General features: G+C 33.2%; 2 protein-coding genes across 2 annotated transcripts; both read right to left on the bottom strand.

Moving 5' to 3' along the window:
- Positions 1-5755: 5755 nt before the first annotated feature.
- LOC111778301 (GATA transcription factor 9-like) lies at positions 5756-7760 on the bottom strand. Its single transcript, XM_023658037.1, has 2 exons — positions 6730-7760; positions 5756-6584 (listed from the first exon to the last, which is right to left on the bottom strand). Exons 1-2 carry the CDS (start codon positions 7030-7032, stop codon positions 5886-5888), a joined length of 1002 nt encoding a protein of 333 aa, XP_023513805.1. The 5' UTR covers positions 7033-7760; the 3' UTR covers positions 5756-5885.
- Positions 7761-10076: 2316 nt separating this feature from the next.
- Positions 10077-11774, bottom strand: LOC111779255 (protein transport protein SEC13 homolog B-like). The gene is made up of 2 exons (XM_023659370.1): positions 11649-11774; positions 10077-11314 (listed from the first exon to the last, which is right to left on the bottom strand). Exon 2 carries the CDS (start codon positions 11165-11167, stop codon positions 10262-10264), a length of 906 nt encoding a protein of 301 aa, XP_023515138.1. The 5' UTR covers positions 11168-11314; positions 11649-11774; the 3' UTR covers positions 10077-10261.
- Positions 11775-15947: the final 4173 nt, after the last annotated feature.

Raw genomic sequence — 15947 nt, 5'->3', positions numbered from 1 at the left:
AGAAGACTATGTTGGCGGTAAGAGATGCGAATCTGCCTGTTCGACAGATTTCTTGAGTGTTCGCGTTTATTTATGGTATGAAACAACTCGAAGCATGGATCTAGCTTTTTGATATGTTTTCGAAAGCCCATTGAATCCATTTGATTTCTTTTTTTACTCTTTCTGTAAGAAAAGACTCAGTCTTACGAACAAATTGAGTTGTCAATACAGTGTCAGACCAAACCTTTCTTCTTTTTTATCGAATTTTTTTCTTCATTCAACAGTAAAATAAGTCAATTTGTTTGGTCACGGATGAAGTAGTTTGTTTCAAAACATCGAATAATTAAGTAGTTGTTAGGCTTTAAATGGAATTATTGCTACCATTCATGCCTAACTCTCTTAACGAGGAGATTCAAATCAAATTAGTTTATAATAATTTTATAATAATTAAAAGAAATAGACAGAAAAGTTACTCGAAAATTAATTTTGTTAGACTTAAATTTCAAAGCTGTGATGCCACTTGTTGTATGTAGTAATGTCGCAACCAAAAAATGTTTTGATACTCAATTATTGTAGTGAGAGCGAAAGAAAGATTAATTACCCTCACACACCTATAAATTGAACTTAAACAAAGAAACACAAAGATTTACGTAGTTCGGAGAAAAGAAATTTTCCTACATCGACGGGTGGTAATCAATCACTATAAACAAATTGTTTACAAGTGTATCTCTCATACTCTCACACTCCAAAATCTCTCAACAAAATTTCTCCAATTGTTTCTGGTCAAATACAAAAAATGACCATGACTACACATACTCTACATGCTATTGGTGATTATATATATATATAAAAATATTTGTTTTAATATTAAATATTAATTGAATTAAGGCACACTCTGCTCTGTTATGAACAATAATCTCCATAGTGGTATGACATTGTACACTTTGAAAATGGTCCATATCGGTTCTCTTACTATGTACTCATGATCTTCTCCTTAATGAACCAATATAGAACTAAAAAAATCTTCAACAATTATCCCCCTCGAACAAACTGCACTATTGAACCTCTCTTTAAACAGGCTCACAACTTCCTTACACGATGCCAAAGGATTCTACTGACATGGCTAATTTAAGAAAAGTGCATGGTTCGGTTCTGATACCATGTTAGATCACTCTCAGTATAAGCTCTCATAGCTTTGTTTTTTTTTTTTTCTTTTAAATGTCACATTACAACAGAGATAGTGTCTCTTATTTATATACTCATATATTCTTCCCGTTGATTAGTTAATGTACGACTCCAACAACTTTCAACAACTTAATGGTTGAGTAACAAAATGGTGAAGTAACTTTATATCTTCAATCGATACAAGACAGGCTTCCCTGGGTTCCAGATTCTGAAGAACATCAGCAAACAAGAACAATCAAAACCGAAGGTGACCTTCGTGAATGGGTTTTAGGTTCACCCTGGCTCGATGGCGTGGGCCTTGGTTCATATTTTAGGTACGAAGTAGGCCCAACTTTTTATGCGGCCCAAGCCCAAAAAGCCCAATAAGAAACAACCGAATAACCACGAAAATATTAAATACAATTAAAAATAATAATTATAGCTTAATTGCCAATTGGAGGCTATAAATAGGGATTAGCTGAACCATGTGCCAACTAAAATATTACTTATTTTGGCAAGTTACATTAAAAAAATATGAATTATTTAACACAATTAACTATATTAATATTAAATAATTTTGAATTTATCTTCGATTATTTGTATGGTTAATATTGAATAATATCGTTGTAAATTAAATTAAATGATTATTTTTCATGTTTTTTTTTTCTTATTTCCTCACATAAAGAAGGCATTAGCCTAAATACCAAGTCATTATTTGGATTATTTGTATATCACTCTATTGAAACAAAAATAAGAAATTAAAATAATATGCATAAATCCCTTTGCTTTGGCTTTGAACAAAATATAGTCGGTTGAATTGTGAGGGGAAAATAAATATTTAATATTTTTTTCAAATTAAATACGTCAACTTGACTTAGAATTATGTTTAGATTCACACATAAACTAATAATAAAAAACAATAAATAATTCTTAATATTTACCTAACACTATCATATTTTATGCTTTGAACTCCGACCCATATGAATTTAAATACGTTATTTAGTTTAATAATATTAGTGTCTAAACTTTTAAATTCGAGATAAATAAAAATCCTTTAAACTCCATTTCAATTTTTTTTTTTAATAATTTTTGGATTTAATAAAAATCCTTTATGAAATTCAATTATTAGAAAATGGAAATTAAAAAAAAAAAAAAAGTTTAATAATTCAATTCACATAGGGTAATAATGGAAGTTCATATGAATGTGGGAATTAATTGGTAGCCACTAATATATTGTACTATGCTATCCATATGAATAGCATAAATGCATAAGTTAAATGACAAAAATGCCCTTCAACTCTCCAATTTCATGAGAGAGAGAAGAACAACAACTAACCCATTTTCTTCAACCAAAATAACATGCAAAGCTCCCTAGGAATTGAATTTAGCACACAATATTAATATATAATATCCTCAACTTGCATAAATATTATTCAAAATCACTATTTAAATTTGAATACTGTTATTTATAATTTCTTAAATATGAAAGTGGAGGTGTTAAAAAAAAAACTCGATTATAAAAAAAAAATCCAATTAATCTTGTTAGACGAACACGACTCTCCACAATGGTATGATATTGTCCACTTTGAGTATAAGTTCTCATGATTTTGCTTTGGGCTTCTCCAAAAGGTCTCACGCCAATGAAGAGTGTATTCTTTGATTATAAACATATGACCATCTCCTAAATTAATCAATATGAGACACTTTCATCCAACAAATCTAACTCAATTTGGACGGTTTTGGTTGAGTTATGAATCTATTTGGGTTAGGTTGAGTCTAAACAAATAAAAAATTTATGGATTATATTGGTTCATCGCTTCCCCAAAATTAGACTGGGTTGAATTGAACCTGTTCAACATTATTACATTTTTATTACGATACAATATTTATTTATTTATATTATTATTTATTCTCGAACTAGTAATTTTTAATGGGTTGGAAGTTAATTTTTCAAAATATATATTTGAATTGAACGGTAAATCTTAACTAAATGTTTGAAAATAAACAAATAGATAGTTTTACGAACTAATATTTTATCTTTATTAAAAACACAAATTTAAACAAATAATTCAAACAATTGAACCACAAAATGTTTACGTTGGTTTGATTAAGTATTTAATAAGGGTTATTTGGATTGAAAAAATTAACTAGATTGAGTCGAAAATAAGTCAACTCAATCGATCCAACAACACTCCTACCGAAAAGTCAAAATTGCAACCAAAGATGAAAAACATTTATGAAATACAAAAATTAGCATAAAAATCAGAAAATGGATGAAAATTAATTTTATAAAAATGAAGGACTTGAGAGCAAATAATTGTAAAATAATGGGGTGAAGGAGAAACAAGTTTCCTACAACAGCAGCTAGCCAGCTTGCAGTTGTTGTACGTTCCGTTTGTGCACCGATCGAGGATTTGACATTTTTGAATGCCCATTTTATACTTTCTAATATTTATAGTCATAACCTAGGAAAATATAATATTTTAAATTTGACCCCACTTTCTTTATCAAATACCCTAATGGACCCTAGGACCATGGTTTAGTTAGGCGGTTATAGCCAGTTACATAATTCATCCTTCAATTTTAATTTGTATTTTCATACCTAATTTCCTTTTCTTTTAATTATTTAAAAATTTCTCCCTTTATGATCTGTACATATTTTCGTACAAACCAATTGTTTGTTTTATATTCTCAATCATATGATTTAATAATTATGGATTTTGTTACATAATTTTTTTGATTATATTCGATAACTATTTTTGAATTATCAAATAATATTCTCAAAATTTAAGTATCTAAAATATATATTTATTTATTTTTATATGAATATATATTTTTAAAAAATTACTTTTTAAATAGTTAAAATTATTTTAAGAGTTGTGGGATAATAAAAAATAAAAAATAATTATGAAATTAAATAAAAATAAAATAAATATAGGTAAATGTTCGAGTAATTTAGATTCAACCCAATCTAATTTTATGATAATTACCTGAGCCAACTCAATTCATAAAATTTTTATTTATTGAAATTAACTCATACGTATTTAGATTGGATTAATTGAATTTTTCGAATCATTGACATATTAAAACCTTACCTTACGAGATAAATGGTATTGAAAATGGTTAAAAAGTGAAATAATGGCTCATAAAAGCATTTTGAGTGTGCACTCATAATGAGGATTGAACTAAGTTTAGTAAGAGGAATAATCCTCAACAAATTACCTATAATGAGATTCAAATCAAAAGGTCTAGGTGACTCGTAATAAAGATCGACACAGAAACTTCTCTGTAGTAAATGCATTATAAAACTTTGAGAGGAACTCAAAGAGCACAATATTTCTTCAAGTGGGCTCGGCTTGGATTGTTACAAATGGTATCAGAGTTAGACCATTGGGCGAGGTGCCAGCAAGAATGGTGAGGCTTGAAGGTGGTGAATTGTGAGATCCCACATTGGTTGGAGATGAGAACGAATAATTGTTTATAAGGGTGTGGAAACTTCTTCCTAACAAACGAGTTTCAACACTTAAATCGAAATAATGATATAGAATCAACTCGAGAGGGTTGTTGTTTATGAAGTTGAACATGAATCATGACCTTTGTGAGTGAACGAGGCTCGTGTTAGGATTGACACGTGTATATATAATTGAAGTCGTGGCAAGTTAGACGATATAAACGTAAAGTAAAGTAGAGGAAGAGGAATACGTAAAAGAAAACAAAGATTGTTATTATAGGGTTTTGGTCCATTGAATTGAGCAAGGGGTTTGAGAAGAGGATTGGGGGGCATGTGGATGGTACGTAGAGGATACGAAGTAATAAAAAGTGGTACGAAATCCCAATGGATATGGGACTCTGAAACCCATGCTTAGTGGGTGCCTTGGTATTTGTCTTAAACAACCCCCCCATGTGCCTTTGCGACTAAACAAGGGAAAGATTTCAAATCCCACCATTTTTTTTTTCTTTTTTTCTTCACCCAACAAATAATTTTAAAAAGAAAAATAAAAAAAAGGCAATGAGTTCTTCATGTGCAAACATTGGTTTTTGTTTATTTTTTATGGCTCTTTTTTTTTTCTTTTATTTATCATTTTTATTTCATGATTTGATTGGATGAAAATAGGTGTCCAATTTTTTGTTGGGTTTTTTTTTTTTAATTGTTTATGTTATTATTTTTAATTCTTAATAATTATTTAGGATAATTTTGTACGGTTATTCGAGGCACGTCTTCACATATACAGTAATGGTGTTCGACTACAAGGGAAATGACTGACTGCAGTTATTGAGCCCATCTTGTAGCAAGCCAAAACTGCGATTTGAGCCTTCGTTGGCTCTTGATCTTGAGCTTACTTTTCTGGTCCTGAAGCATCACGGACAAATCTAATTGTCTCGTCAACTTACTTAACAGCTCTTAGATACATTTATTTAGTCTTTTTGACTATATTTTGTTGGAAAATGGATGAAAGTTTAGAAAGGAAAATGAAAAAAAAAGTTTGGTTGATTATATTATATTGGCTTGAAATAATAATCCACGTATTCCATTTATATTATCTTTATTTTATGTTTATTTTTATTTTTTGTCTGGAATTCTACATTTAAATTTTTAATTTAAAAATGGTGATAAAATAGAATTGCCAGCTCATCTGTCTTCTTATATGATATGACCAAAATGGACCTGAAAAGGAAAGGAGGAAAAGAAAAGTAATTGCGAAAATATGAAGTCCATGCTAAGATTCCTACGCTACGGTCCACTACATCATATGCCGAACAGTGGGCCCCATGTGATGAGAAATCAAGTATTCATCACAACCGTTCGTTACTCCGAAAATTGAACTCTGATTTATGAACTGATGCTGTTGCGCCATTTGAACCTCCTTCTGCCTTCTCAACTCCAGAACTTTCCGGTGAGAATTCGAGTGTTTCGCCGATATGAATGTTGGACTCGCTGCTGGACGATACTCCGGCACTAACCGGCCGGACTTGTACCGGACGCCGCAAGCGTTGCAGAGCGTTTTAGGTCCCATTGGTCCCGTTCGCCATTGAGGAGTCTTCTCCGCCTGACAATGCAGGCATTTCCGTCCGGTGGATTCGCCGTTCAACGCATCTTTCTTCTTCGATAACGATGATGATTTTGGCGGTTTATGATCCGCCGGAGTGAGGAGGTGGAGAAGGCGTGTGGTCCAGTCGCAAGGAGCGGTTCGCGATCGCTTACTTCGAGCTTTGCAAGGGAGCGGCGTTTCGGCGGGGAAACGCGGCGAGCTCTTCGAGGAATCAGAGGGAATTGATACGGAAGGCGGTAATTCCGAGGAAGATGAAGTTTCTGGAGTTTGAGGCTTCGAAATTGAATGGCTATTGAAGAGGTAATTAAGCGCCTGAAGATCTTTCCCTTCCGTTGAAAATGAATCATCGACGAAATTCGAGAGCCATTCGAGTTCCGCTAATTCTTCGTACTGTAAACAACGAATCAATAAATTGAATCAGAATCCAACTAACCTAACTTCAAACCATTTCAATTTTCGTATAAAATTTACTGAAATATGTTCGTAATCGTACAGAATTGAAGTTCAATCGAATGCGCAACATTATGAACCCTACCGGAACGCAAAGGTCATCAGAGAATCGAGACTCATCGAAGCTTCGAGAGCCGATATTTCCATTGAAAGGATGATCACTGCCAGAAACAGAGGAATTACAGCTATCGACAGCAGTAACAGTGGAGGAATCCGTCGAAGTTCCCGCCACGTTATCGAAGCAACCGTCAGTCATTATCGCATCTTCATTAGAAAAGTCAAGTAGATCATCAATGGTGAAATGCTCCGCAGCCTTAGTCTTCTCCGGCGAAAATTGTCCCACTCCGGCGTCAAAATATCCTCCAATCAGGTACTTGTTCACCTCCATAACCACAGCAAAATCACACACCAAAACCAAAACCAAAACCAAAACCTAAACTCTCTGTTACACAAACACACACACACACACACACGGAAACGCAAACAAAAAGCTCGTCCGTCGAGAGTGAAAAAAATTACAGAAGAATGAATGAAGAGAGAGAAACGAAAATGTGTCCGATGGAGAATGGCGATGATGGAAGAAGGGGGGGATTTTGAGGACAACAACCAAGGGCAAAAACGGTACACCACAATTTTATTTTATTTTTTAAAAAAAGAATGAGCATCTCTCTGCATGCAGAGAGAGATGAATATAATAATGAGGAAGTGACTTGCAAGTTCTGTAAAGTTGTTTCCAATTAAACTCTCCTTTTTATTTTTCCCCTTCCAAAATATACCATTTTAATTTTTCACTTTGACCATAACACCCTTCATTCCACTTCAAATTTAACCTCTCTGCCACCACTATAACTGCAACTCCAATTTCCTCCCAAAATTCAACCTCCAAAGAATCAACTCTGCAGGTTTTGTCGCAGTGATTCCTCCAATAACGTCCAAATTTACAGTCGGATTCTTCTGTGCTTTGGTAAATATATTTTTACCCATCGGGAACTGTGCTTTTTTCAATTTCTTTTTTATTTATTTTTATATATATATATAATAAATATTTAAAATTATAATAATATTAAATTTCTACTCCCTGTTTCCCCATCATAGCCCTTTATTATATTCTTCTTCCCACGTTTAAGCACGAGCTTACAGCTCAACTTCCTCAACACATTACCTCTATGCTCTTTTAATCTCTTTACTCCTACAAAAATTCACTTCTAATTTCTCTTTTTTTATTTATTTATTATTATTATAAAATATTTACTAATAATTATTTGCAAATTATTCTCAATTATATGAATTGGGTTTTGTGTAATATTCAAAGATTTTTTTTTTCAGGAAAAAAGGGGTTGGGTGTGAAAATATAATTGTGGAGGGAATTTGAGGCAATGGACACCGATCCCAAAAAATGGATAAGCTTTGTTTACTTATTTTCCCTGCGATAAAATATGTATTAAATTGTTTTCCTTAATCATTGCACTGTTAAAAAAAAAATTATGTACTTTTTTTTTATTGTACTTTCGTTGCAATAAATATTTTAAACCCTAAATTTCTTTGAGATAATGCATCTCATTTAAAATTTTAATGCTTTAAGCTAAATTTTTACCATTTTTAACGTTTAATAATTGAATTATTTTTCATTCGATACCAGATAAATTACCTATAAATAATATTCTTTTATTATCAACGTTTTGCATATGAATTAAAATAACAAAACTAATTTTTTTAAAACTAAAAATAATAGTTTTTAAAATTTTGCTAAAAAATCAAGTATTTTCTTAATATAGATAAAATATATTGCAAATAAATGATAAAAATAAACACAAATTTTAAAAAAATCTTAGTTTCATTTTAAAACATATAGATAAAATAATATTTAAAGGCTTAATGTTAAAAATAAAAATGAGAATGTAATTATTATAAAATGAGACCCTAAATATCTTAAATAGGCCAAAACTTTATCATTATTATTTTTAAAAAACCAAAGATATTTGAATATAAGCTTCTTTTTTCTCTTTTATTTATTTATTTTATTTTTATATATTTCTTTTGCTTTGTAAGCTTTAGTGTATTTTTCTTTGGAATTAATATAAAGAAAGGATGGGCCCAGAGAGCACGTGACAAAGTTTGTGGTGGTGTCAGGGAGCATGTGAGAGGGTTCTCAAGGTTTTTGGTTCGTAAAAGCCAGCCCATTGGTCCCTAATCCTGGTCAATTTCCACGTGGCCGGAATCTACTGCCCGCAATGACCGTCTTTTTCCTTCATGTTTCCTCGCACGTGCTTTGTCGTTAACGTGTGCAAATAGTGACCNCCCCCCCCCCCCCCCCCTCGCGTGCATTGCACGGACGTATTCCCCTCCTCCTTCGGATGCTTCCTTCTGCTTCTTCACACAACTTCATTGTCGCCTAAAATCTCTCCCCTCTGTCCCCTTCACTTTTTTCTTTTAATTGTTATTTTAAATAATTTATTTCAATTACTTTCAGTTAATTTTTATTTAAATTGTAATTTTATTAAATATTTTATTTCCATATTACTATTTAGCAGTTATTTTATCGTTTAGTAATTCAATGGGCAAGAAATGGTACCCAGTCCTAAATTAACAGGTCCTTTCTCAAGCAATTGGCCAAACAAATGTGACCGATGACCTGTAATTTTAATTCGGGTCGATTCTATTGACTTTATATGGCTAATAAATGTGGGGTTAAAGAGGTAGTGACGAAACAAAATTTTATTTGGTTGTTTTACAGTCCCATAATGAGTATTATTCAACAACCATGGGCAACACCATTATGTCGAAGACGAAATTTTGAAACATATTATTTGTCCTTCATTCGATGTCTTCAGCATCTTGTAGGTTACTAACATATCCCTTACAAATTCAACGTGTTGAGCGAGATAAATGGCTGACGTCCATATTGGTCAAAACTTGCATATAAAATGTTCCATGTATGCAACATGTTACATTCTTTGTCAGTTGGCTACTCTACAAGAAGATTTGATTAGAGATTTCGAACTTTGACGGCAATGAAAAGAAGCTTACGTAGGAAGACAACATGCAGTGTGTTACGGTCATGTTTGTTCAAGACATGTTGTCCATGGTTGTATGCTCGTTCCAGAACTCCTTTTACATGCTTTCATTCTAGATAGGTCTTTACTATTTCACTTTGGGTCAATATGAGGGTGTATGGCCATTCACCAAAACCATGTCTACACCCACGTCACTTCTTCCTACCCTGAGTTACCCTGAGTAGAGAATTCAGAAGCCATTGAAAACAAAGGATCGGATTGCTAAACCAAAACTCCTCTAATTCCATGAGAATATTTGCTGAAACCACCATACCTATTGTGATCGGTTCTGCCTATTTTCTATTGAACCTACCTACGACAACACAGCCAACCGATAGTAAGGGCAAATGAAGGGAGGGCGGTAGACAGCTTTCAAGAGTTCCTTTCAAGCGAACTAGATGCATAAGTGTTAAAATGTTCAAAGTGGATAAGTGGCTACAAGATTTAAAACAGTAAGAACAAACCAATGATATATATATTCCGAAAGAAACAAGATATATCTCATGTACTAAGCTGATTATAAAGTCTGTAACCAGATGTGCGGCAAAAATTAAAGAACTTGATCTATGGCTCTACGGTTGTCACCTGTTGCCAGTCCCCATCGACAGCTTCCTTCCACAAAGTCACGGCGTTGTTCCCATCAGCCACCGCCAAGATGTTTCCAGTCAAAGACCATGAAACCCTCCAGACAGGAGTTTGGAAATTATTCAATACCTTTCCTTCCCATTGATCCCCCTCCCTGGCTACGGTCCATATGATGACTTTTCCATCCTGAGAAGCACTTGCAATAGTAGATTTTGGTAGCCCGAGGTTAGGCGCCCATGCAACGTCCCTAACCCAATCAGTGTGCATTTGAAGTGCAGGGAAACAGTCCATCTTCCAAATCCCATTGTATGGTTTCCAAACCTTAACAGTATTATCACAACCACCAGAGCAAAGCTTTTGAACAGGATCAACAAAACCAGAACCAACGAGAGCGCCCGGCGCGGATGAAGGGGCCCATGAGACCGATGTAACACCAAGAGGGTGAGCTTGGTCAATCCTTGATGTATCCCAACCACCATCCGGCCTTGCAGTGAATACTGAGATATTTCCATCAGAGGAACCACATGCCAAACATAGACCCACTTCATGCGGAGCCCAAGCAATCGAGTTAACTGATGATTTATGCTCATAAAAAACATGAGCTTGAGTCCACTCATTCTGATTTCCCTCCTTCCATATAATCACACGCCCATCATAAGAACATGAAGCCAGCAAAGAACCGAATTTCGGGTGTGCCCAAGCAGCCTGCCAAACTGGTCCTTGGTGACCAGTAAGCGTGGCTAGATGCTGAGATGCCGAATTGCTGACTCCAATTATCTTAATGGTCTGGTCAGATGAAGCTGTTGCAAGGCGCTTGCCATAATAATCCATCGCAACATCATGGATGGTATCCTGGTGACCACTTTCAATCTTCTGAGCAGGCATTTCTCTACTACCAATACGTCTAACTCTTCAGCTAAGCTAGCAACCGGGATCAATTCGAATACCTAACCAACTTCTGACTAGCCCTCGGACCAAATACAATTCTTATTACACTGTCTTCAATCTATCAGATTCCAAAGGGGAAATAAACTGGAAAACAAAAACATAACAGAAATTCGAAACAATATGAGACAATTCCTAATCGACCCTCGAGTAACTAAATTGCGAATGATAATCGAGTCTAACAAAATTGATAGATCTTAATTCTGAGTTTCAGAGTGTCATCATTGGAAACAGATCGATCGAGTCAACCAAATCCTAAGAAATCAACAACACAGTAACAAAAGAAAACCCGGAAAAGAAACAAATCTCAAATCGATTACAAAAAGAGCGGAAATAAATTCATGGATCGTAAGACAAGACCCAAAACCCTAGAACACAAAATTTAAAGCTCCCGAGTGGGCAAAAGAGAAAAAGAGCAAACCTCGGACGCGAAGTCGATGCAGCTTTCAAGGAGAAGGGATCGTTCTCTTCGCCTGTGATTAATGGGGAAAGGGAAAATAAAACACGAAGAAAGGGAACGTGTTTGAGAAGAAGAAGAACAATAATCAAAGCGAAATGAGGACGGGCAGTTATCGTTTGCCCGAAACCCGCCCCGCCAGGAGTCTGTGTAATTGGGCCTTTGGTGGTTTCATTTGGGCCTTTGATGGACGCGATCACTCCCAATTAGCATATTGGGCCTAGGCCCATATTTGAATTTTCTTCAAAAAAAAAAAAAAAAAAAAAAACATTTTAGGGAAATTGTGGGCAGATTTTCTGAATAGCCTCACATTTATGTTCTCACATCATCTCTCTGAGTCAGCCTTCCCAAAAATATAAACATAATTAATTTCGAAATTTAAAATTAGCTTTAAATATTACTCTTTTTATTATTATTATTATTATTGGCATCTTTAGGATTTCATTGTACTGGACTGATTTTTGGCCCATCATCAGCCGTCTCTGCATTTATTTCATATTTTCAAAAAAAAAAAATTAATTTCATGAATTTAAATACATGTTTTATTTACATTAAATGTATATAAAATATTTGTATAGTTAATTTTTTAAATTAAAATTGATTATAGGATATAAGTGGAAAGATAAAACTGGCATCCTATGTTCTTTTTATATATATAAATAAAAAGTAAATTAAAAAAGAAAAAGGCTCCGGTCATGACGGCGTCAACGTTTGGGAAAAAAGGCGTCAACTCCGGCGGTGGAAAATGGCGTCCACTCCACCAGAAACCTCCACTAGCAACACCAACATGATTCAAGCCACGTCACCATCCGGCTGAGGAAAGAGGGAAAGAGGGCCCACAAAAACACATTCTTGAAGTCATCCCCCGGGAGAGTGGACCCCAGCAATATCTTGTCAGGCCATGCCTGTCCACTACTACCACACCCTGGCTGGCCCCACTCTCTTTCCCAACTCACGTCTCACGTGCCTTCTACATGCTATTTCCATGGTTTTATTTTGGATTAAATTTATATCAAAATATTATCGAAATTTATTTCTTTTCTAAAAACTACTCCTATTTTTTAAAGTTAAATATTATCCTTTTAACATTTTTTAACGCTTCAAAGTTATAAATAAATGAAAAAAAATATTAATAACAAGGTTAACTCTGAGAAACTAGAACACGAAAACATTTGTTAAAAAGTTTTATTTTTAATGTTATAAAGTTGTAAGGTCAAAGGGTCGATTTGGCTTTGTTTGGGATTAAATCCAGCCACAATCGTCCCTTATGGGAGACAAATACTAAGTAAAAATCAGATTGTGGATTAATGTAATTCATATGTCAAATTGGGATGCTTCCTTGGAAATCCGAGCATCGTATTTATCATTTCTAAGTAAAAATCAGATTGGAGATAAATGTAATTCATATGTCGAATTGGGATGCTTCCTTAGAAATCCGAGATCATATTTATCATTTCTAAGTAAAAATCAGATTGGAGATGAATGTAATTCATATGTCAAATTGGGATGCTTCTTTATAAATCTAAGCATCATATTTATCATTTTTAAGTTTCAAGCAATACTTGGAGTAGAATTGCATACGAATGGTTGGAGATGAATGTAATTCATAGAGATGTTTCCTTAGAAATTCAAGCATCATATTTGTCATTTCTAAGTTTCAAGCAATTCTTGTGGTAGAATTGCATCTGAGTCATTCTCAAGCCTTAATCAAGTTTGATTGTGGAATAACTCAATTTAGAACACATTCAATCAAGCTTTAATCAAGTTCGATTGTTGAGTAACTCAATTTAGAACACATTCAATCCAGTCATTCAATCAAGCCTAAATCAAGTTCGATTGTGGAGTAACTCAATTTAGAACACAGTCATTCAATCAAGCCTTAATCAAGTTCGATTGTGGAGTAACTCAATTTAGAACACATTCAATCAAGCCTTAATCAGTAACTCAATTTAGAATACATTCAATCAAGCCTTAATCAAGTTTGATTGTGTGGAGTAACTCAATTTAGAACACATTCAATCATTCTAACTCAATTTAGAACACATTCAATCGAGCTATTCAATCAAGCCTTAATCAAGTTCGATTGTGGAGTAACTCAATTTAGAACACATTCAATCAATCAAGCCTTAATCAAGTTCGATTGTGTGGAGTAACTCAATTTAGAACACATTCAATCGAGCCATTCAATCAAGTCTTAATCAAGTTCGATTGTGTGGAATAACTCAATTTAGAACACATTCAATCAAAGCCTTAATCAAGTTCGATTGTGGAGTAACTCAATTTAGAACACATTCAATCAATCATTAATCAGTAACTCAATTTAGAATACATTCAATCAAGCCTTAATCAAGTTTGATTGTGTGGAGTAACTCAATTTAGAACACATTCAATCATTCTAACTCAATTTAGAACACATTCAATCGAGCTATTCAATCAAGCCTTAATCAAGTTCGATTGTGGAGTAACTCAATTTATAACACATTCAATCAATCAAGCCTTAATCAAGTTCGATTGTGGAGTAACTCAATTTAGAACACATTCAATCAAGCCTTAATCAGTAACTCAATTTAGAATACATTCAATCAAGCCTTAATCAAGGTGTGAAGTAACTCAATTTAGAACACATTCAATCAAGCCATTCAATCATTATAACTCAATTTAGAACACATTCAATCGAGCCATTAATCAAGTTCGATTGTGGAGTAACTCAATTTATAACACATTCAATCAATCAAGCCTTAATCAAGTTCGATTGTGTGGAGTAACTCAATTTAGAACACATTCAATCAAGCCTTAATCAAGTTCGATTGTGGAGTAACTCAATTTAGAAAAGATTTCCAAATCTTGTTTCTAGATCTTTGACTGAGGTAATCTAAGTCCAGCCTCATCTCTTGGTTGTTCTGAATTTTGTATAAAGAGGTGTTAATGACTCTGATTCAAGGATTTTTGCTTCAACAAAACGTTGGATCTTTGTACTGAGGATTAGGGTTGTCTTATCATTGAACTTAATTGTCAGCGTGACAAACATCTACCTTCTCTATCAAATGGTTGTTTTATTTCCCATTCTTTAATTTTAATTATATATATTAAATTTTAATTCTGCTATTTTTTTCCGAATAGTAACTAAGAAACCTTATAAATGATATTCAACTTTATCCACATTTATTTTTTAAATAAATTTCTATTATTTCATATATTTTAAAGGAGGATAGGTTTCATAACCATTAATCATTTTTATATTCAATTATAGATTTTAAATATTCATATAAAAAAAAAAGCATAAAATTTGGGCGCTAATTTATTTTGTTTGTATTGGAAAAAAAACGCGCCAAATTGCAAGTAACAACAATTAAAGGAGAAAAATATGTAACTAAATAAAATAAAAAGTAATGAAAAAATGAAAAAGAAAGATGGGTTAAAGAAAAAAAAAAGACAAAGGATAGAAATGGTATTTTCTCATATCATTATTATTATGTCGCATGTCATATCAAGTCATGTCATGTATGCGGGCTATGTTATGTTGATACGCCATTACCATCTTATATAAGTTTAATTCCCATAATACCCCCCAAAATAAAAAATAAAAAAAGTAATTTCATTAAAATTATCCATAAATAAAAATAAAATAAACTCAGTAAATTTTATTTTATACAAAATAATAATAAATAAATAAATAAAATTTAAAACCCGAGACGCATGCAAGAAACCTCATCATGGTGTCCTCTGAGCCCTCCCCCCGTTTCGCCTTTTGTATTTTTCAAGCATCCTTCTTAGCGCCTCCCATTATTTGAATGCCCCTCGTTTGGCCACTAATTTACGTTTCTGCCACTCCCACTTTTAGCCTTTTGTTTTCGGCTGCGTTGCTTTTTAATATCTGTCACCGCTTTCACATTTGTTCTGTGTGACCAAAAAGCCCTTTTATTCCAATCATTATATCCCATTCTGAAAAATAGACATGGATTTTTAAATAATATCTATAATATACTTGCCAAATTTAAATTAAAAAAAATTATTGCCTTCTAAATTATTTTTGGCTAAGATAAGGTCAATTTATCAGGCGTTATTTAAAATTTTATCAAATTATTTAAAAAAAATATATCGAGAAATTAATTGGTGGTAAATTTCAAAGTGCAGGGGTAATATAGACAATTTGAGTGGTAACAGGAATAAGGCAGGAAGAGTTGGTTAGAAACAGCATGATGGGCATTTTTGGTCTTTAGAGAATCGAATTATATTTAAAAAAAAAAAAAAAAAAAAAAAAAA

The sequence above is a fragment of the Cucurbita pepo genome, chromosome LG17 (assembly GCF_002806865.2).
Source record: "Cucurbita pepo subsp. pepo cultivar mu-cu-16 chromosome LG17, ASM280686v2, whole genome shotgun sequence".
Classification (NCBI taxonomy): Eukaryota; Viridiplantae; Streptophyta; class Magnoliopsida; order Cucurbitales; family Cucurbitaceae; genus Cucurbita; species Cucurbita pepo.
This window is presented reverse-complemented; position numbering and strand designations above follow the sequence as displayed.

Coding starts and splice junctions, on each gene's coding strand:
- LOC111778301 (XM_023658037.1), bottom strand. CDS start 7,032: ATGGAGGTGAACAAGTACCTGATTGGAGGATATTTTGACGCCGGAGTG. Junction 6,585..6,729: donor CTGATGACCTTTGCGTTCCG/GTAGGGTTCATA, acceptor CGTTGTTTACAG/TACGAAGAATTAGCGGAACT.
- LOC111779255 (XM_023659370.1), bottom strand. CDS start 11,167: ATGCCTGCTCAGAAGATTGAAAGTGGTCACCAGGATACCATCCATGAT.